The sequence below is a fragment of the Macrosteles quadrilineatus genome, unplaced genomic scaffold (assembly GCF_028750875.1).
Source record: "Macrosteles quadrilineatus isolate MER2022 unplaced genomic scaffold, UCM_ALF_1.0 Scaffold_3__2_contigs__length_128488019, whole genome shotgun sequence".
Classification (NCBI taxonomy): Eukaryota; Metazoa; Arthropoda; class Insecta; order Hemiptera; family Cicadellidae; genus Macrosteles; species Macrosteles quadrilineatus.
This window is the reverse complement of record NW_026542596.1, coordinates 126183164-126208018: the sequence shown is the minus strand read 5'-3', so window position 1 is coordinate 126208018 and position 24855 is coordinate 126183164. Positions and strand designations below refer to the sequence as shown.

The following is a 24855-nucleotide window of genomic DNA, read 5'->3' as shown; positions in this document are numbered from 1 at the left end:
AGACTAGGAGTATCGATATTAGTTTTTAATATTTCGCTGAATTTAAAAAAAGTAGGCGGCACGAAAAAACCTAGACCTGGGATCGATTTACCTACGTCAGACAGGGCTTTCTACATCCAGTTCTTGTCTCGTTCAATTCCACTCAGAACTCTTCACAAAACAATTCATATGTCTGTTACAGTTCGGTGTGTACATTATCAACCTCTAAATTCTTCACAATGCAATATGGACTCCTTTGCTGAATAAGTTAGATGACTCGTATCATAAGACATCATTATAACATTGGATGTATTTGCTACAAGCAATTTGTACCTACACATAACAGCAAGAAGTATGGTTAAGATTTATCAAGTTCAACAAAATCGGCTACAGTCAAAACTAAAGAAATGGATGTGTACAACTTGATCCAAATATTTAATTTCAGCACGTATAGTATTGTGACATAATATAAAGTTATTTGTGTAACTAGTGGACTTTGCACTCGTTCACACCACACACCACACTGGACAAAACACTGTACAAATTAACGTTAGCGGCTAATTCTACTTACATTTCATTATTTAATATAACGTTTTTAAGTTAATAAGATAATTCAGTAATAGAGAGCACCCATTTTCCTTATAATACAGACTTATTTTTGATGTATCATATACAATTGAATATGAGCACAATTCATAAACAATACATTATTGAGATTTAATTTTTATCTATATACATACTTAACTTGCCGATTTATATTTCAAACGTGCATTTTTAAGAGAAGACATACAATATGGGGGTTCTGCCCGCCTATCTATCCCAGGTTAGTTTCTTCAACTTAAGGTACATTTTTCGGAAAAAAGGATTAACGTTAACTCAGGACTATAGGAGGTATGTTAATAAATAATTCAAGCTAATAAATTTTTAAAATATCGATCTTGTAATTTTTTGCTTTTGAAAAAAATAGCTGTTTTTATTGATTTTTAAATAACTAACGCAGTTTAAAAACTGTAGACCATATATAAAAATCAGAATATTATTAACATCTTTTATAGTTTTGGAAATAAAAAAATAAACAAATAAATTAATAAAAACAGCTGTTTTCAAAAAAATTAAGTAATTACCGATTGATATTTTAAAAAGTTACCAGCTGTAATTACTCATTATCATAAACTCTTTTCAGTAACATAAAATTAGTCAGGTCCCTAACTCTAATACTTTCTTAGAAAAATTTACCTTAACTTGAAAAATTTAACATGGGTGTTTTATTATTAGGCGTGCTGCCCTCCCCCCTTTTAATAGCAAACGACATAATTTTTAGTATAGTTACAATACGAAGAACAAAAAAATAAGTAATTATCTGGTTTATGAACCCTAATATTCCACTTAAGATGGCTTTTTGTACACTCCAGAAGTCTCCATTCTTTACTACTATCCAACTTATTATCTCGCTTAAGGGAAAGTCTCAGTCTGGTGTCAAATAGCTTTGGAAGGGTGGCTAAACCATTGACTAAGTTAGATAAAATTAAATCAAAGTTTCGGCAACACTCACACGTCGAGGCGTTCTGACAACTCTTAATGCCAGAGATTAATCCAATCACTGCTAACTTCGTTTATTTCAACTCTAAACTGGAATTGGTGATGTCGGCGGCAAGTTGGCTAAGATAATACTCAGCTTAAAGTACTTTTGTGCACAGGATTATTTGTAAATACGTAATAAATTATCAAGTTAAGTACGGTATCTCGATTATAAATTTATTTCATGGAACTTTACTGCTACTGGTTTTTCTATTTACCTACTTCAGGAATGTTACCAGCTCTTCTTAAATCAAATGAAACGTTTTTGACATGGTGTAAGAGTTCCTTGAGAATTTAGTTAAGTGGTTTTTCTAAGCTTTAATCACAATTACTAACACGAAGTAGACATTCTATGTTCATGTTTAAGTTGTTCCTAACTTTTGAGTAAAATATATTTCATTACTAGTGCTGAAAGTGTCATTTTCTGATACTAGCTCAAGTTTAATTTGTAAGACAAACCCTAACAAAGGAACAGAAAATTTACGTGTGAGATGAAACCGAGTATGTGAGAATTATTTTCACGTACGAGGTAAAGCCAAGGACGTAGCAAACGTACATAACGTAAAAATTATAAGTTCATGTTCAAAGGTCATCGTGCAGTAAACATGCACCAAACGCTAAAACACATAGCAAAACCAACACTAACGTACCCACCGTATGTGTTGTAACGTATTGCCAAACAGTAAAACGGATGATTAAAGTGAGAGAAATAAATTTCAAACAAATACTTGGGCTAGTGGACAAATGAAGAACTAAATTGAGGGCAAGGGATAGTACCCTACCTTTAGAAAAAGGGAAAATCAGTTGATCGTGTTCTCTTGTTCTAATTACAATTTGGGAAAAGATTACTTTCTTTGATAATAGCTGTTATTAAAACCCAACCTAATTTCTGTGCGGAGTGATTAAAAAGAAAGTTCTTGAAATGAGAGTATAAAGAAAACTACGGTATTACGTGGTATTTTATCCATAGTCGCATCTTGAGTTAAATAAAATTAGTAGTAGAGACAGTTATAGACAGTTATAGTTAGTAGTTAGTGGTAGTTATAGATCAACTGTCTATTGTAGTATCTGAAGTAAATTTAAGGTGACATCGCCATATCTTTGAATATGGATTAAAAGTTCTTCGATCAGTTATACGTTAATTTTCACCGAGCTTTATTGATACTTCTGCAACCACTACTGGATGTACTGTTTTCAGTGCCATTTCCCTCTTGCTTATTCTTCATCCTCTATACTCTTTCCTCTTTCTGTTGCAGGGAAGAGCTTCACGCTGACTATCATCCTCAACTCCTGCCCTCCTCAAGTCGCCACCTACAACAAGGCCATCAAGGTCACGGTGGACGGACCCCGGGAACCTAGGTCGAAGACGAGTGAGTACCTTCGTGAATTAAGTTAGTAAGTTGTGATCAAAGAAATAGTACTTGTCATAACAAAACATTACACAAGCTCTTAGAGAATACAAATTGTCAAACAAACAAATTTTTTTTCAGTTGATATTTCCATTTCACAAAAACGCACATAAGAAACTAACCGATAATTATTTGTGCAACGAGAGAGAAAAGTGAGCAATTGACTCACTCGAGAGAAATCCTTACTCACGAGCCGTAGGCGAGTGAGGAATGGTTTCTCGAGTGAGGCAATTGTACTTTGAACTCGAGTTGCACATTATACTTTTCCTACGGTTACCATAAAAGAAATAAATTGGTGAAAAAACATAACCTATTTTTACAAATAAAAAAAAAATCAAATCAAATCCATTTATTGCCATCAACATTATAAATACATGTATAGCAACGTCATACAATTTCATCACAGTATATCCATTAACCTACTTAATATGTTCTACAAATTCTTTGACCTTATACACACATAAATCACACAAAATCTTTCTAATAGTAAATTTAAATTGTCGTATTTCAAGACATTCAACGTGAGCAGGTAACATATTATACAATCTTTTTCCAAATTCACTTAAGTTATTGATTGTGGTCATAAAATTACATTGATTTGGACGGAGAAAAGTGTTTTGTCTGGTAAAATGGTTATGAACTGAATCATTTGTAGGGAAATCTCTTAATATTATTTTTAATATACAGTAAACAATCTAAAATATAAAGAGAAGTGACACAGAAGTGAACTTTTATTATAACATTTAATGTGAAGTGACAAATACAACAGTACAACAGCTGACCAGCTGATTTACAGCCAGTGCTGCCAAACGTATTTCGCGCGCATACGACGTTGCCTGCATGTTACCCGCTCACTATTTCGTGCCTTCACGTTGCAAATCTGGAGTGAGACAAAGTAATTAGAGTGTCACATTGTCTCACTGATGAGCGAATTGGCCACTTTGCTTTCTAAAATCAGAGAGAGAACATGTACATTGTTAGGTAACTGTAGGAAAAGTAATTTGTTGTAATGTTTTTAACAATATCACTTTTACAGCGTGCTATTGAAACGTAAACATTAAGGTATAAATCTGACTTGAGTTGAATAATGTGAGGGTTCTGAATATAAATTGAACCAAACAGATGAAAAGATCGACTGCAGACATTTTTAGTAGAATGTCACTTTACAGTTTTCAAGTAAGGTAATCGTCAAGAAGTAAAAAAAAAAATAATACTGATATTAATTTTCCTGTTATCAGCAATTTCGTCTTTTGTTTATTGGTCCTACATGAAACTTTGATATATTAAATATCGATCTGCCCTATTATTCTAATACATTGCATAACTATATTGTTCAGGGTGTACCTAAATGTACATCGTTCCCAAAACAAAACCACCTAAATGTTATTTTTTCATGAGTTTTTCCTATTTAAATTTTTTACATTTATTTACTTATAAAATAACTGAAAATCTGATTTTCACAAAGACGACTTAAACGATTTTTATTAAAGTTTTGTATATTTTGTACTTTTAACTATAAACAAAACTAAACAACTCTAATTTCTGTCAGAATCGTTGTCAAAAAGACATTGCAATATTTTATGAAACCCCCCCCACATAAAATTTACTCCCATCGCTTACCCCTTATAATTGTGGAAGATCATAATAAGAAGAATGGAAAAGTCAATTTGCTGGTACAGTAAGGTTTGGATTCGTTTTAGATTAAATTTAGTTTTGCAATGGTTTATTTTTAGATACAACTAAGTTTATACAACATTAGCAAATTAATGCTATGGTGTTTGTTTAGGGCACCAGCCGTTCCACCCGTTTCATTTTGGGCCTCGACCGTTCCCGTTTGGACCTCACCTAGATCCTCAAAGGGTCGCAGAGTCTTTACCCTTTAAACTATCTGGTAAGTATATGAAGGCACTATATCGTGGTCTAGATTCGATCTCCATTCGATATATCGTTTGGATGCTTAGGTTAGCCTAACTAACCAAACGATATATCGAATGAAACAATTAAATAACCGATATATCGATCGATATTTTCATTCGGTTGTTTTTGACAACAGATACGGAAGTCTACCCGTCACCCTTAAAATTAGAGTATAGTTAATTCCTAATACTGTACCTGTTCACTCTTACTTTGCGTGACGTTTTTCCCGCCTACCTTTAGTTCGAAACTCACGTAGACGGGCAGATGTAAGATTAATATATCGCCAACCTATTAATTTGAATTGTTGAAATTAGGGATGTAAATTACAAACCTAATACTAGGTTCTTCTTAAACATAACTTCAACTGAAAACAAAACAGTTGCATGCGTTAGCTCCGTGGAGCCACAGGTAGGGTCGGCAATAAGCCTTGAGCCTAAACTCTCACCGTCTCCCAGCAACCTAAGCGGCTTATAATAAACCGATTGTAGCTGATAACAGGGTACATTACAATAAAATAAATGTTACATCAATCCGCAGCTGTAATCTGCTCAATGCCCCCTTATGTACATTGCACAACGATTCGAAATTCTTTTTAAACTCGATATTTGCTATATTGTTGATATTTGTCGGTTTAAAAGATCAACGCGGATTTTGAATGTTTGGATTTTTAATATAGTTTCAGTAATGTTTTATGATGGATTAAACGAAGTGTTCAGCGTGCGGAGTTCAAGTTGTATTTTATTTATATTTGTTTATCGAATATTTTTATTCCTTCCATTTGTAATATGAATTGATAACTAGTTGTTCTGTCCGTGCTTTCGCTTTAGAGTACATTAGAGATAATTTTGGCCTCTTAATATATTGCAAAAACACTCAGGAAAACCAAATGTCACGTGCAAGGTAAAGCCAGGTAAAGCCGAGGACGAGAATAATGCAGCAAGTGTCGGAAAATAGCTTTCGGTACGAGTTATGAACGATACTTTTCATCACGACGCAAAAATACACACATACAGAATAACATAGTTTTAGACCACTCTTTATCATTGAAAATACACTTCACAACGTGCATGGTTTCATATTGTATATTATTAGATAAATATAAATACTTTGTCACTTACTTGAATTGACTTAACCTTTTTGTAAATTTTACCAGTTTCCAAACTTTCTGTATTCCTCTTCTTGCCTTTCCCGTGATTTAGTTAGTTAGGTGATTATACCTCTTAAGATGTTTTCATAAATCATCAGTAATGTTCGACATACTTTGAGCAATTTCAAACATGCACTATGCTAAAACACAGCAAAACAAACTAATGCCTGTTTCTGTGTATATTTAGATTTTGCAACAATAAAATCAGCTGATTTAAATCATTAAAACAAACCTAACAAAACACTATTGCGCATAGTGGATAAATGGAGAACTAATTGAGAGTAAATTTAGAGTGAGGGAAAATCAGCTGATCGTTTTCCCTCGTACTAAATTAGAGCTTGTGAAACAACTGATTTCTTTCATAATAGCTGTTATCGAAAATAGTTACTTTCGGTAAGCAGTGATGAAAATAACTTAAACGAGAGAGCCTGGATAAATTGATATACTAAAAAGAAAACTGAATTAACACTGTGCTGCATGTCTTAGTAATCATTGAAAGAGACGATTTGCAAACTATGGATTCATAAAGTTTTTCCCCAGGACACATGAATCTTGCTACCTCCTGATCTTCAGCTATACTAGGTAGAAAAGCCTGGTTTACGCCCAATAAAAGCAGACCCAACTCAACAGCTTGAAAACGTAAACGGCAACTCGGAAATGGTTTAGTTCGGATTGTAAATATTATAGCGGGGTTTTAATTGACTTTTAAAGCCCCACGGTTCTACGCTCCCCCCCCCCCCTGTAGTTGACACAACCCCCCTCCCTTGTTCACTGGTTGTTATGAGGGTGAGACTAGGGGTGTTATATTAGTTCCTTCTGATTGTTGATTTATCTCCTGCGCTTTTATTTTTGATCTGTTGTTATTTCCCAAGATATTGGTAGGTGAAGTATTGTCTGAGTTTTTTGCCAGTGGAGATTTTCGATTTATGTAAGGGAATATTCAAAACTCTGCTCTAATTATGTAACTTCAACTATGCTATATTAGTGTTTGGGGAGTAAAACTACGTATTAGTATTTCCTCTTGTTAAATCAAGTCAATTAATGAAACTAAAATCATATACATCATATTTTATTGAAATAGGTGGCCGAAACAGGAATAGTACTCGTTCAATACTTTTATACAGTAGATGTACTTTTGGACTACCAACCATTTTGTCATGACATTATTACTTGAATATCATTGTAGATTGGCAGGATTCGAGTTTAGGCCTCAGAAAAGTCCTGAGCTCTAAACTATAAACCAATCGCACGCCATCATTCAAAATGCAACTAGATGTAAAAACTAACATCATTGCTAGAAGACGGAATCTATAACCTCTACAAAACAAGGTTTGTTTGAAGGTGGTTGAAACAATGATACAAACACCTTTCTAGTTGTATAATGTAGTGGCTGTAAAAATAATATAACTGATCAAATAAAGGGGAAAAATGCCAAAACCTATAATATATAAGAATAGTTTATAGTTTTCCCAACAATTTTAATCTGGAAGAGTTAGGAATTTAATTAAGTTAGTTGTACTATATAGTCTTGGATTACATCCATATGGAATTTTTTCAAATATTCTCAGTAGTTGGAACTTTAAGTTTGTGCAACACCAGTTTAGGCGTAAGACGACAAGCCCGCAGTCTTGACATTTCCTCAAATCGATCTTTAGTGGGTTCGTTCCTTACCGAGCAACATAAGGTTACGTACACAGCAGCCTATAGCAAGTTTAATGTTACTAAGCGCTCAAGAGCAGATTGTTGGGTGCTTTCTGCATCCAGGTTAAGAATATTTGACAACAATAGGATGTTTTTCCTATTTAAATATTTTAGATTTGTTTGTTTGACAATCACACTTAAATTAGTTTCACATAAATGACATGCATGGTTAAAAATAATTAACCTCCTGATCAAGTACTGCCATGTTCGGATTTGGTATGATATTCACTTGGTGTTATGCTTGATTTTTCATGATTTTGTAAATTTTTATTATAAAGAAAAGACAATAAAAAAACCTAGCTTAAGGTGTTTCTTTTTTGTTTTCTATGTGAATATTATTTGATAACTCAACTAACTTTCAAATTGATAAGTACTTTGCTGACATTAGTTATAATAGTGTCATCATAATAATAAGGGAACATCGGGAAAATCTCTTAAGGTTTGTCTCGTCTCAAAAACAAGAATATGAACTAGAGAACAAGTATTGTTCAAGGAATTAGAAATACAGAGAATAGAAAAATTTATGCAAAAATTCGTAGGTTTATACTTTTAAATAGTTACAATTTTATACACAAAACCATACAAAAATCTCTTAATAATATCGATAAATCGTTGAACATGATAAATTATTAAAACAGATTTAACATAGGCTAGACCAATTGGAATGTCACAGTCTTACTGGTTCTCGTATGAAAGATGGGCTTTTCATTTTTATTTAATCACATTAAATTGAATTAAAAATGTTGTTGTCAAATGTTGACACTAAATAGTACATAAATCCAGATTTAAGTCTTACTTGAAGAATAATTTTTATCTAAATTGGATATATGTCGTATATTTCAATAAATACACATATCTATATATATAAAAGACAAAGCCCTCACTGACTGACTGACTCACTCACTCATCACTAATTCTCCCATTTCCCACTTACCTTGGAGGCTGAAATTTGGTACACTGATTCTTAAGGCATTAAATAGGAAAACTAAGTGGTTTTTATTCTGATCGGACTCTCGGGCTCCGCCCCAGTGGCTCTGGAGTTTCCCATGTTAACCTAATGAGTACTCATATTTAAATGGAATTAATGAATCATAACAGCTGTTTCAATTAAACAAGTTGGTTCTGTTCTATGATGTTCAATAGCATTAAAGTTACAAGGATTACCAACAGAGTGCAGCACTATTATTTTTTTAAATATTTAACAACAGCTAATTTGAAACCAAAAGGTGAGTGAGCGTAGCGAACGAACTTCAACCCGGAGGCGAGGTAGCGTAGCGAACGAGCTAACCTGAAGGCAAGTGAGCGCAGCGAACGAGCTCCAACCGTAAAGGTGAGTGAGCGTAGCGAACGAACTTCAACCAGGACGTGTGAGCGCACCGAACGAGCTCCAACCTAAAGGTGAGTGAGCGTAGCGAACGAACTTCAACCAGGACGTGATTGAGCCATGCGAACGAGCTCACGTAAGTTAAACGGGGCAAAGCCCGCGGGTACAGCTAGTTATACATATATGGAAAAACTGTCAGTTCTAGTTTTAATTGATGTCAAATTTACAAGCAATCTTTCGTGTTTTTGCTCTTATTAAAGCAAAACTAACTGGACAATCTCACCACAAGCCAGGTTGGGAAGGTTGGTTTTTGTTGACCTCAGGCTTACCACGACTAATCCGCACAACGGAGGACTTCAGAATCCTGGACCTGGACGTAATCTGGCCTTTACTACTAACAGTCGTGTACATGTTATGCATGTATTATAGTAGACTAATAAACTTACACTTAGAATTAAATTTCTTTACTTCTACTAGGGTCCTAATATATTTATTTTAGGCAACTAACTTTTATTGAGTAGAATTCTATGATACAGAAAACATTACCTCGTCTAAGAGAAGTCAATTTTTTATTTTCGAGACAGGTAAAACAACAGCGAGCCTCAAACTACAAACATTTATAAACTAATTCAAAGACAATGTAGTTGAAAGATTGTACCCGAGTTTCCAGGAAAAAAGTTCTGTGCCAAAAATCAACAGTAGGAATGGCTTTAAACACCACTTACATATTATTACAAAAATATTGTAATTGACAAGGTGAAGAGTAGCTTTTTAAAACTATCTAAGAATAATTGATAACATCAGCTATTTGTATGTTTATGTAATACGAAACTAATTTAGTGCGTAACAGTATTGGGTCAAATTGAATTATGATATAGTTTTCGGTAAAAGTATCTAATAATGACTAAATATTAGCACAGAAAACATATACTACTAGTATGTTTTCTTTGATATTAGAAATCTTTAACTATTAAGAATCTTTTAGCAATTACTTTGCTGTACAGGAAATTTTACTTTTGATTTGTAAAAAAATTACTAATATTTATCTTTTCAAATGTAGTATCTGACGTAACATATATGGAGTAAGACTTGAATAGATCGTTGCATATTAATTTTACAATTGAATGTATATAATAGTTATAAAATTACATGAACTATAAACAGCATTTAACTAAACCATAAAAATATATAAAATGGTGAAAGGTAGAACCTCTATACTAGTAGATAAGACTTTAGAGGATTTTACATAAAGCCTTTTTTTTCAAAGTATATCAATAACATTGCTTTTCGTTCAAAAAAATGTAAATCGTTCTAAATTATTTTAACCCTCTAATGATTAACACTTTTGAAACCAAATAACAATTTAAATAACAATTTAAAAAAGTCCTTAAATATATTACTTCTTACGAACACAGTTTGGCTTCAAACAATAAACATTGTAATTCGTTCGCCACGCTAGTGCTTCATGAACCAACATGATCAGCTGTGCTCACAACAATGAGCGTAGTGCTGACACCTGGCGCCGAGTTGGACAATTAAAACAAGTGAATGGGAGGGGAGGGGGTGGTGATTACTGGACAGTGGTCAGTGGCGCTATCTGGAAGGGTTAACAAGAGTTACATACGTGTAGTTAGTACCTAACATCGCCGTCAGGAACCGACACAAGTCATTATGCATTTGTTGCGATTTCTATCTCGTCTTAGTTGGAATTTATTCTTACATAAATTATGGCAATTAATTATAATGGTTATTCATGTTTTCTCTGTTATAAAAACAGTGGTTTCTGAAGTATTTATAATCTGTTTAGTTAAATGTTGATTTGCAGCATGGTTTATGTATTTTAGGAATCCGTAATTAGATTTCCGTGACAGTTAACAATAGTTAAAAAAAAGGAAAATTCTCGCAAATTATCTTTATTTTAAAAGTATTTGAATCTTTAAATGTTTACCAGGTATCATTTACAAATTCGTTTAGTTTCAGACTAATGATGTATTAGTAATAGATCTATTTTTAAGATAATTTGGTTAAAAAAAATTTAAACGTGAAGATAAATTTAAATAAACTTGATCAGTACAAGGCTTAGACATAATGATTATTCATGAAACCGTTTAGATGACTTTGATAAATTTGAGCTAATTTAGATTACAATATACACAAATGTGTTACCTTACCGTAAAAAATTATAAATTAGTGAAGTTTTGGAATCATTACCGAACAACAATTGATTCCAAATATAATTCTAAGTAAGATTGTTTGAAGTTTATGTGCCGACAAATTGTAATTTTGGTAAACAAAATACTCAACAACAACCAATAAAACACACACCAGATACAGATATAGGAATTGATATAAAATAAGTCAAAACTATCTACCAAACGAATTGTTGCCCAATAGAGTACAGTATATCACACTGTTGTGAGATAAGGTACTGGGGAGTGAGCAGTGAGGCAGAGCGACAGAAGGTGTTCAGTAACGTAGTTAGTATCCACCTCACCAGGCGCGCTAAAGTAGTTACCTTACATACTGCAAACTCCTAACTCGATTCCGCCCCTGTTAGAATTTCCACTCACCCCTTATATCGGGGGATCATCACCTGTCAAGCTCCCCCCGACACACACTAAACGATGTAACATACGCTAAACGTAATGACACACTGAAAAGGGCTACACACGATAAATAATAGTTTGTTTACGTAAGCAAATGTAAAATTACAAAACAGTGTGCCCACACTAAACATTGAACCCACATTTAACAATTGAAAAAAAAATGGGTGGTGTAACACAATACAAAAAAAACAATGTTAGGTACTATTATTATTTAAAATGACAACGAGAGGAGTTGATCCACCTCCAGAAACTTGTGAAGTTTGAAGCACAAGGTACGTAGGAAAAGTCAAATTCAAGTGACATTTCAGAACCTACGTCATTTTTAAAACTCTGCAGTACTAGGTAGTGTAACACACACTATATGGTAGAACACATACTAAAATAGTAACAAACATTAAACAATGAAAAATTACAGGGTAGTTGTACCCCACAAAATAATTGAAAACACACTAGACAGTGAAACAGACACTATGTAGTGTAACAGAATAATATAAACAATGAGCAATTGCCCCTGTACTGTGTAATACTTCTAACATCATACCTTCCCTGCATACACCTGTGCATAACGCAGTCTGCAGCTAAGGTACGTCTGATAGTGACACGTTGACAAGTCTACTAGCGACATACGGGACTCTAACATGATTACACCACAAAGTGACATCTCGGTCCGTGACAAGTATGCATCCCTGTACCTACTTACTGTGCAATACTTCTCACAACATACCTTCCCTACATACACCTGTGCATAACACAGTCTGCAGCTAAGGTACGTCTGATAGTGACACGTTGACAAGTCTACTAGCGACATACGGGACTCTAACATGATTACACCACAAAGTGACACCTCGGTACGTGACAAGTATGCATCCCTGTACCTACTTACTGTGCAATACTTCTCACATCATACCTTCCCTACACACACCTGTGCATAACACAGTCTGCAGCTAAGGTACGTCTGATAGTGACACGTTGACAAGTCTACTAGCGACATACGGGACTCTAACATGATTACACCACAACGTGACACCTCGGTACGCGACAAGCATGCATCCCTGTACCTAATTACTGTGCAATACTTCTCACAACATACCTTCCCTACACACACCTGTGCATAACACAGTCTGGAGCTAAGGGGCGTCTGATAGTGACACGTTGACAAGTCTACTAGCGACATACGAGACTCTAACGTGATTACACCACAACGTGACACTTCGGTACGTGACAAGCATGCATCCCTGTACCTACTTACTATGCAATACTTCTCACATCATACCTTCTCTACAAACACCTGTGCATAACACAGTCTGCAGCTAAGGTACGTCTGATAGTGACACGTTGACAAGTCTACTAGCGACATACGGGACTCTAACATGATTACACCACAACGTGACACCTCGGTACGCGACAAGCATGCATCCCTGTACCTACTTACTGTGCAATACTTCTCACAACATACCTTCCCTACACACACCTGTGCATAACACAGTCTGCAGCTAAGGGGCGTCTGATAGTGACACGTTGACAAGTCTACTAGCGACATACGGGACTCTAACATGATTACACCACAACGTGACACCTCGGTACGCGACAAGCATGCATTCTGTACCTACTTACTGTGCAATACTTCTCACAACATACCTTCCCTACACACACCTGTGCATAACACAGTCTGCAGCTAAGGGGCGTCTGATAGTGACACGTTGACAAGTCTACTAGCGACATACGGGACTCTATCATGATTACACCACAACGTGACACCTCGGTACGCGACAAGCATGCATCCCTGTACCTACTTACTGTGCAATACTTCTCACATCATACCTTCCCTACACACACCTGTGCATAACACAGTCTGCAGCTAAGGTACGTCTGATAGTGACACGTTGACAAGTCTACTAGCGACATACGGGACTCTAACATGATTACACCACAACGTGACACCTCGGTACGCGACAAGCATGCATCCCTGTACCTAATTACTGTGCAATACTTCTCACAACATACCTTCCCTACACACACCTGTGCATAACACAGTCTGCAGCTAAGGTACGTCTGATAGTGACACGTTGACAAGTCTACTAGCGACATACGGGACTCTAACATGATTACACCACAAAGTGACACCTCGGTACGCGACAAGCATGCACCCCTGTACCTACTTACTGTGCAATACTTCTCACAACATACCTTCCCTACACACACCTGTGCAGAACACAGTCTGGAGCTAAGGGGCGTCTGATAGTGACACGTTGACAAGTCTACTAGCGACATACGAGACTCTGACGTGATTACACCACAACGTGACATCTCGGTCCGTGACAAGTATGCATCCCTGTACCTACTTACTGTGCAATACTTCTCACAACATACCTTCCCTACATACACCTGTGCATAACACAGTCTGCAGCTAAGGTACGTCTGATAGTGACACGTTGACAAGTCTACTAGCGACATACGGGACTCTAACATGATTACACCACAAAGTGACACCTCGGTACGTGACAAGTATGCATCCCTGTACCTACTTACTGTGCAATACTTCTCACATAGTGCCTTCCCTACACACACCTGTGCATAACACAGTCTGCAGCTAAGGGACGTCTGATAGTGACACGTTGACAAGTGTACTAGCGACATACGGGACTCTAACATGATTACACCACAACGTGACACCTCGGTACGTGGCAAGCATGCATCCCTGTACCTACTTACTGTGCAATACTTCTCACACAGTGCCTTCTCTACACACACCTGTGCATAACACAGTCTGCAGCTAAGGGACGTCTGATAGTGACACGTTGACAAGTGTACTAGCGACATACGGGACTCTAACATGATTACACCACAACGTGACACCTCGGTACGTGGCAAGCATGCATCCCTGTACCTACTTACTGTGCAATACTTCTCACATCATACCTTCCCTACATACACCTGTGCATAACAGGGTCTGCAGCTAAGGGACGTCTGATTGTGACACGTTGACAAGTCTACTACCGACATACGGGACTCTAACATGATTACACCACAACGTGACACCTCGGTACGCGACAAGCATGCATCCCTGTATCTACTTACTGTGCAATACTTCTCACATCATACCTTCCCTACATACACCTGTGAATAACACTGTCTGCAGCTGAGGGACTTCTGATAGTGACACGTTGACAAGTCTACTAGCGACATACGGGACTCTAACATGATTACACCACAACGTGACACCTCAGTACGCGACAAGCATGCATCCCTGTACCTTAGTGCAATACTTCTCACATAATCCCCTACAAACTTACCCTCGTGTTTATCTGTTTAGCAAAATTCCTTTCACACCTGTTTTCAGTTCGTTGCGCATCAGCTCCTGCAGCAGTAAAATATCACCAAAACAGGTGTTTAGGAGTTATTTGTTTGTCTTTGTGTGTATGATAATGTTTGTCGATTATAGTGTTGGATCAGGGTGGTAAATGAAACTTCTGTAATGCATTTACGGCAATTTTCGTGCGTAAATTTCGAATAAATTACCAGTGTAATACTTTTGGTGGTTATTAAATCTTTGTATGATTATTAAATTTAATTATAGACGTTGGATTTACTTTAAGTACAATTTTATTGGATGTTTAGAATGGCAAATTTATTAGCACCTGAAATTTGACACAGCAAATTTTTTGCTCTGTTAACGATATTATCCACATGCTTACAATTACTAATGCTAAATTAGCTTACTCTGTGTATAAGCTTGTAAATAAATACGAAAAAAAATATAGGATTTTCACCGAGATCTATTTTCACCCGTCCTACTTAACCAGATTGTTATTAGTGTGATGGCGTTTTAAAGCTACTATATCTAGTGGAGAGTCAAACGGGTGCCAAAATGGTTCCTTCTCTAGGGCTTCGCCTCCTAGCGTTTGTTTCTAGAGTTAGCTTACAAAGACTAACACACTCTGACACCTTTCTAAAGAAGAGTTTAATATTGATTCTTTTCGTAGTGGTACTGAACAGCTTTCTTTAACAGAGTTAAATTGTGAATGGTAATTTAACAGCCAAACAAACCGCTAAACAAAGCTGCTTAACATAGCCATTAATTTACAAAAGCCTCATAGTTTTCGTAAAACTCAGCTGCAGAACAGACTGTTATTAAAAAGGAAAAAATATTTAGATTGCAGTGGAATAATTCTTACTTGTAACTGATTACGGGTTTTGTAAGTAAGGGTTCATGACTGTACTAAAAACCCAATACATCGTGAAAGCACTATAGTAAGTGTAATGGAAAAAAGTATCTGTTCATCTAACCAAAAGTAATCATAATGGTAATCATGCATTTAACATAGTTTCTCTGTATATTTATACAAAGTATGTTACTTTGGTGTCAGTGTCCCGGCTCGGCGGGAGCTGACGACGCCAGAGCCCCACGTGGCGCGGACACCAACTAATGAGCTCCTACAAATTGCCCCCCCCCCCCCATGTGGAAAGGGGTGGCAGCGCCTCAGTGTAAAAGAGAATTTCAAAGCAGGCAAAAGGCGCAATTAAAGAGACTGTGGGAGGGGTAGCCACCACACTGGCAGAGAAATCCTAATCAATAGTGGCCAAGCTGGGACCGCGGTCAAGAAAACTATGGTCTGATTGTGACATTAGTAATAATATCTTTATAGTTTTATTCTGCGTATAGGTAGACTTTTATTTCATGCACGGTAAAAAAGAACATGGTATAGGTATGAAAATGTGACATTTTTAGTAGAAATGCTTTAAAAAAATCATTATTCTTTGGTAATAATTAACGTGCCTTTAGATATTTAACTTATCGTTGTAAAAAAAATTGGCTGACTCTATTGTTAAAATGCTTTATATAATGATTTCCAATAGCAATTTATTTTACTTAAGCGTTTACCAAAATGCTAAAATTGACTAAAAAGGTATAGATATGTTCAAACGTATTTAGCAGAGACTATTCAATAAATCCAGTTTCTTTAAATGAATAAGTACTTTATTTTCTAGATTCTCTACAACCGTTCGATCGTTTAGATTAAATAAAATTTTAATTTTGAAGTGGATCACAAACATAAATTAAAATCTTCGTTAAAACCTTCATACAAGCAACTTAAACAACACGCAATCTTATAGTAAATTCTTATAAGTAATGAATTTTGTAAATGAGAATTTTAGACTGAAACGTTAAACTATACAGAAACAAAGTTTTATACTAAAACAAATACAAAGTTTCAAACAAAATTTAAACTACAGGGCATATTAAAGGAAACGGAGTGATCAAAAAATATTTTTTAAACTAATAATTTAAAACATTCATATTATTAAATATTCAAATATAGCTTTTAATATTTATACATCCGCTCATAGCGTCCTGGTAGTTGCCGAACTTTCCGTCAGGCAGCGCGGCCATCTCCATACGTCAAATCACGACTACATGCCTTAACTGCCTAAATGTATGTATAAATTTGAACAACTAAATATTGCAATATGGCTAAGTAGCCACCTAACCGTTAGGCTATGTCTAATATACGTAACTTTCGAAATAATTGACTGTATGTCTACTTGGCTACTTAACTACTGTACCTGGTTACTTGGCTACCTGGCAACTTGGCTACTTGGCTACTTGGCTACCTGGTTACTTGGCTACTTGACTACCTGGCTACTTGGCTATATAGATTCCTATTGGTTATATTCCTACCTGGTTGCCATCAGGATATCATTAAACCTAGAATAGCGAGGATTACCGTCGTGTCGTTGGGGAGCGGCTGATCCCCTTTCAGCTTCCAGAATCCGATATTTAATAGCTTCCTTCCTTCTTTGTCCCATCCGTTAACTTTAACGAGGTTAATTAATGCTGTTTGGCGAATAACTGTAATATAAAATATTAAAATTCAAAAAATATTTTAGTAAAATATTGACTGAATATTCATTTAAAATGAGCTTATAGCATTAAAGAAACGAGGTTTAGCTTATTATCCAAACTTAGTATTCCCAATTTATTATCTACATACCCATAGAAAATATTTTTTTATATTAATAATAGCATACTGATGAACGGGCAATAGATGAATTAATATAAGGACACATCATATTACTACTTCTTACAGTAAGGATTGAGCGTCTGGCCCCTGCAAAATGCCAAACGAAAAATGGCTACACGTGTCTCTGGATTGCCTATCTGCGCCTTGTCTTTTTAGAAATTCTCCAAACAATCTGTAATATGATAACAAGTGGTCAACACTGTATGGTTTGGATTTGTATAATAGTAATTTTTACACCTAAAATATATGCCAGAAGTATACTTTTTCAGTAAGTTAATAAGTCGACATTTTAAAGAAGATTTATAATGTAAGTGACTAATTTGAACCAAGCAATTTAATACTCTTTTGTATTGTTTAACACCTTTACTAGTGTGCTCTAATACGGGTTTTAAATAATCGGAAGAAAATATTTATCGTAGGCTATCACCAAATTCTAAGTCATGCATGTATGGGTGGTAATATTTTAGTTTTAAATGTATTTAACTATTCATTAAATACTTTGACATCATTGGTCCATACACAATAGTAGAGGCACAGGATAGTTTGGTTTGAATTTCAAAATTATAATAAAACTACTATTATTAAGACTTGAAATAATGTGTGGACTTTCTACAAAATATTGGTGAGACACTAAAACACCCCTTCTTCCCCTAATGAATATTTTTGCTTGTTAATTAACGTGAGAAATCTTGTAAGCAGTAACCGAACTTTTCGCCAAGTGTTTGTTACCGAACCCATTAGGCGCGGGTGTGTTTTGACAGGAGAGATCCAATTGCTCATGATCCGGGAGATGACAACGCGAATGAGGCAAAAATAATAGGAAGGTGAAAATGGATTGTGGCGCTTCGAGGGTAAAGCGGTGACCCGATAAAACAATAACGAAGAAGAAGAGTAAGACGGAGCCAAGATAAGAACGGTGTGAGGTAGGGAGGATAACGTCGGGGTGGGGAGGGGTTGTGGCACGCTATTGGTCCCACAAAACGTCACCGCGCCGCGCACCGCATTTCCCCTTAACTCCTTCCCCCTGAAATATCGGTCAATCGTCAACTAACCCGGCGAGAAAATTTCATTTTCCAATTGCCTCCACCGTAAATGAAATAAAAGTTTCTGCAATCAACCCGGTCCGGCCTCAAGATGTGGATGGACGGGTTTATTGTTTTCTTTTCAACTCCCCCCCCCCCACCCATCTTGTCACGTGACCCTCCACAGTCGTCTCAACCAACCTCGCGGGTCGTGTGTCTTGATCGATAACGCCTTTATTATAGGACTTGACAAATGTATTAGATCGTTTGACTTTGTGCGGAATGAAAATAAATGTTGAAACGTAAACATTTTAATGACTTTTGACTGTAATACTATTAAATTACGTTGGTAATGCTTTATGGACATCGAGTATGAAGTAAAGGGGACAGAAAATTTTAATTGGACTGAAAGGAAATTAATTTAGTATATTCTCATTTTGATCAACTTAAAATACGAAAAAGGTACTCATGAATTGAATTATTTTTATAATTATTTATAAAAGTTAGGGAGTTTCATAGTAGCGCACAAAAATACATTTTTTAGGTACATTATCACGCTTATTATCAATTAACATTATAAGAAACATCCCTTATAATAATAATCATCATAATAAGGTTTGGACAAACTTGTAAAATCGTTATGTTGTATTATTCTTTGTTTTACAGCAGACTACAATGTGTAGTAAGATGTCAATTTTAAAAATAAATTTGAATTTATATTTTATCTTATATCAGAGAAACAAAACGAAGCAAGATTTAATTTATTGTAATTATTCTCTGAGCAGTTTTATATAAAACCAACCATTAAATAAGCTTTCGTAGTAAAAATATAAGAAATTGTATTACATACTTTCTAAACATCAAATACATAAGCGTAAATTTGATTAACTCAACAAAAGGAATGTTGCCTAAATTAAACATGCTTGGAATAATTGATACATTCTATAAACATAATTATTTACAGATATAAAATGAAATAAAATCAAGTACAATATTACTGTGGCGCCCGCAATACGCAACACGCAAGATGGCTACACGTGTAGCTGTTTTGCCTATCTACGCCGTCTGATTTGTTTTCGCTTTGTGCTGCCTTTCAGCATATCCTGATATAACGTATACTAAAAAAAAAAAAAAAAAAAAAAAAAAAATACTAAATACTCTGAGACAGTAGTTGTATAGGCAAATAATCCAACAAAATTACTAACAAATAGGTAAATAAATGTTCCAACAATAACAATGATGGTTCATTTATAATTTTTTTAATTTATAGTGAATAAACTTATTGTATTAATTTTTAATTAACTTCTTTATCAGCATCGTACGTGTTATTAAATTACCTGAAAGGACAAACATATGGCAAATAACACTTGCAATAATATATTTAGCATTATACTGTTGACTCACAAGTCAGTATCGATTTCGGTTGGACATGCCAATCACCATCACACCCCATTAGCATATTATTATAAGTGTTATTTGATGTAATTTTTTGTGCTTTCAGGTTATTAATTTTTTTATTAAATTATTATCATTAGTATGTTAGGAGTGTTCTTCATTGTGACCCTTGGTTGGAATATATTGTTGACAAAATAAAAGGATTACCTTATCCAACCACAGTAGCTGGTATGACAAATAGTTTCGTTCCTTAGAACTTCGTCAGGTTATTGTAAGTAGCCACATCATCAATGTATACATTGTGGTATGTCAAAAGATTCTTGAAAACACTGTCAAAATCCCAATAAATCAAAACTAGCCATGATGATCAAATGATTAAATTGAATAAAAAGTGACAACACTGGTTAAAACTGTAAAGACTGGCCAGCACTGTTTTATCACTGTCACTGATTAAATCAAACTCCTTACTTTTATTTCTCTTTACTCTCTATTAACCCCATACTAGTGTTAATTAGCCTAAATTAATGTTATATTAATGTTTTATATAGTGAATAGTTCTTATTGACAGAGAAGAGGCGATTGGTATACGATTAAAGGTTTCCTTGCTCTGGGTCTGGGTTTAAATTGTGCCAAAGAAAATTACTTTTGCCCATCTAATAATGTCGTGATTTGTTAATTCGGAGCCCTACCTTCACTAAAATCCACCTACATGTCATCGATTCATACCTTCAACCAACAAATGGTTCTTAATGTTGTGTCACACCTGTCTCAGGATTTGTCGAACTGAGAGACAGAACAGGAGGGATTCACTGGTAGGGTTGCGACATTTGCGTCGACTTACGACCTTAACATCCCTTCTTTGTCAAAATATCATATTCCCGACCTTTACAACCCTTCCTGTGTCTAAGACGACTGTGTACATTAACTCTGTGATGACCCGTAGAAGGGTTAGCATGGACCCGTAACGGGAGGTTCATGGAGGTTAGCAATGTGACATTTAGTACATAAGGTTAATTCATGATGAGTATTAATTTTATATTAGTACTTTTGGAAAAATATATGTATATTGTTTTACTTCTTTTGATGATCAAAGCACAAAATGTAACAATGAAACTACTTAAATGTGTAACAATGATATACATTTTCCAAAACTATTCGATATATGCATGCACACCTATACTGTAAAATGTATATGGTAAACATGAACAAAATGTTTTAAAACTGTTATGAAGCCCAATCTTAGATTTAACGTCTTAGAATTAACGCGATGTCTACTGTGAGTATGTATTTACAGAGTATAATGTTGTAGATCTCTATCAAACTGGCCATTCTTTAGAATAATTTGGAAAAAAAGCTGAAAAATTGTCACTACTCATAAATGAAAGTAAAGACAATGTGTCGTTAAACTCAGAGACGCGCTATTTTTGTATTTTTTATCTTTGCTATGTAATATTTTCAATTCTTTACATTGGTATACTTGATTTTATTAATTACACTGGTACCGCACAAATAACTACAGATACCTTTTAGATGAAAACTTTTTTACAAGCACATTGTTACGTATATTTCTTTGTCACTTTAGCAGAAAAATGAGAATTACAAATAAATTGTCTTTAATTGTCTTAAATATAACGTCTTGTTGTAATTTTAAAAATTTACTTAAAATTTAAAATAACTTAGCCTTATTAAGATTTTAACCACCAAGACACTGATGATAATGATCTTGATGGTAAGAAGATGGCGTGTTTTCTAATTTATGTTACAGAAGTTTCTACTTAATACTATTAAGATCGGCAAAGTAGATATTGAGATCGGATTTGCTTCTTTACGCCCTAACTAATGGCAACACACTCCAGATCGCGTGCAGAATTAGTGTCAGATTAACAGCACTAAAAGCCTTTCTCAGTTACAACGAAGTCTCAAACTGTAAACGTTCGGTAAAACATAAAATAAATAGTTCATATTATGAATCTCAAAAGAATTTTTTTTATTTATAAAGTTCACCACTATCCAAAATCACTTTTCTTACCCTAAAAAAGCGATTAGGTGTATTACATCTTTACTCCACGCTTATTGGTTGCCAAAACATCGAAATTTCCAAACGCAGTGTTAGAAACATCTTTCTCCTATACACTGTACATTTCGCATTTTGGACAATAACCTAATTTGTATCATTCACTAATTTAAACCTGTTTTGAATTTGTATTATTTGTATTTAACTGCACATTTTTCATGGTTTGCCCACGTTTACAGGGATGGCGCATCACCTGAGCATGGGTGCTGGGGAAGGCCCGTGGGGCAGTGCGTTTACCAGAGGTCTAGGGGCTTACCCACCCCCCTACCTGCCCCCTCACTGCGCAGCCCCCCCTGGTCTGCACCCCCCTCACTTTCCTAGGATGTTGGCGCTCTCCGCAGCCGCTGCCGAGCAGTCGTTACACCCATCAGCGAGAGGTAACTGAGCAAAAATAAAGTAGTTAGTGTACTTTTAGATTACACATAGTAAGAAACCGCAACATAATATCAATAACTTATATTATTACTTATAAACAAATTCAAAAATCTTGATATTTGTTGCAAGACGTTATGTGGTATCCAAACGAAGGAACCCGTGGTCCAATCACACAGTGCAATTCCTCGAAGACACAAATACTAGAGGAACCCGTGGTCCAATCACACAGTGCAATTCCTCGAAGACACAAATACTAGAGGAACCCGTGGTCCAATCACACAGTGCAATTAATCGAAGACACAAATATTAAAGGAACCCATGGTTTAATCACACAGTGCAATTCCTCGAAGACACAAATACTAAAGGAACCCATGGTCCAATCACACAGTGCAATTCCTCGAAGACACAAATACTAGAGGAACCCGTGGTCCAATCACACAGTGCAATTCCTCGAAGACACAAATACTAAAGGAACCCGTGGTCCAATCGCACAGTGCAATTCCTCGAAGACACAAATACTAGAGGAACCCATGGTCCAATCACACAGTGCAATTAATCAAAGACACTAATACGTTACTCATCACCACATCCACATAAACGTCTGCAAATTAAACACTTAAAGTTTATTTTCATAATTTTAGATTGATAGCTAAGAGATTTTACATATAGGTAAATTTAATTGTTATTTTATCATCACACCAATTATCTTTTCTCATTTTCAGTGACAGAGCTCGTCCGGTCACCAGGTCCGGAGCCCCTAGGACCCATCAGTGTGAATGTCACCCCTGAACGACGGACACCTCCCTCAGATACCTCGCCAGGGAGAAGAAGGAAGAGGTCCAGGTCTCCCTCGGAGCCTCCTAGACCACCTGAGGCCCCTGTGTCCTCTACGTCATCAGGATCTGCGGAGCCCCCACGGAGTGTATCCCCCGTGTACCCCACAAGCCCTCCCTTGCCGTTCCACCCCAACCCCGCCTTCTTCAGCCTCTTCCTCAACGCCCCGCTGTTGCAACCTTCCCAGTGGCTGTACTCTCAGCTGTATCCTCACCACCCGTACAACCACCTGCCATTTAGGAACCCGCCCCCCGAGGAAGTCTCTTCGGACTCCAGAAAGTCCCCGCCAAGCTCTCCAAGTCCTGTCAGGATCAAAAGTCCATCCCCTCCACCCTCTTCGGCTCCAGAACCCAAGAGTACTTCAAGAAGTTCCGATGTGTGGCGACCGTACTAGTGGTTGTGTACTTCAAGGAAACATCGTAAAGACTTACTAGAGATGTTTAAGGAGAAAATCAAACCAAGTATAGTTACAAAGAGAACTTTGAATCTGCATCAAAAGTGATATTATTTCCCAACTTGTTTTAAGAAACAGTACATTTTACAAGGGTATGGTAGGATTCCACCATGTTACGATATGAACATTTGAAATCTTAAGATGTTGTCAGCCATAAGTTTGCCAGATTTTAGAGGTGTTCAATAAATAGCTAAATCTTTAAGTTATACAGAATGTTATATAATGCTATACAGAATGAAAAGTTGAAACTTACTAAACATTTCCTGAGCTGAAAGACCTTTTTACAATTTATTTATTTTATATCAATTTTGTTTGGTCGATGCTGCAACAGAAATATTAAACATACTCTTAAACCTTTATGAAATTTTGGGGCGTTGATATAATTAATGTGTACAAAACTTGTTGAGTGGCTCAATTAATTTTTACATGTTGTAGAGAAACTCATCCTTATTGTAAATTCAAATATCACATTTTTATAATCTCGATGGGATAGTGTACAAATTACAGGTTATTCCTAATGTCTATTATTTTCTACCCACACTGATGTTGTACTTATGTAAATATGTGGATCACATTGTATGTAAAAACGATAGGTTAATAAATCGAAGGATTTGACGCCCACGAGTTTTGTTTGATTAAACCTTTGAAATTTATCCTCTGATTGGTTTATAGTTTATTGAAATCCTTTGGCTAAGCTATATCCTGAGAACCTAATACAAGGTTCATTTTATCCAAGGTTCATCTATTCATAGATGTCCTGATTCAAATGATTCTGGAGATAGCAAATTATAAAAAGCTGCAAGACATCAAACATCGGCTATGTTTTCCATAGCTTAAAAATCTGCTCTAATCTGACAAAGCCGGTCATATATTCTTCTATTTCTCTATTAAAACTTATCAAAGATTAGATCTACAAGTCTCAAGAATGCAGTTTATGTTTAATAAAATCCAAAGAGGTTTAGGTAAGTCCACTGCTTCTGAAAAAAGATCGTTTCACCTCTACTAAATGCCTATTCT

General features: G+C 35.6%; 1 protein-coding gene across 2 annotated transcripts in view; it reads left to right on the top strand.

Moving 5' to 3' along the window:
* Positions 1 to 24448, top strand: part of LOC128990979 (runt-related transcription factor 1-like) — a 76372-nt gene extending 51924 nt beyond the window's left edge. For both annotated transcript variants that reach the window (XM_054413669.1, XM_054413668.1), the window contains exons 2-5: positions 2814 to 2927; positions 4753 to 4857; positions 22355 to 22552; positions 23273 to 24448. In XM_054413669.1, coding sequence (XP_054269644.1) covers positions 2814 to 2927; positions 4753 to 4857; positions 22355 to 22552; positions 23273 to 23778 — 923 coding nt within the window. In that variant the 3' untranslated portion in view covers positions 23779 to 24448. The remainder of the gene's footprint in view (positions 1 to 2813; positions 2928 to 4752; positions 4858 to 22354; positions 22553 to 23272) is intronic.
* The last annotated feature ends 407 nt before the right edge of the window (positions 24449 to 24855 follow it).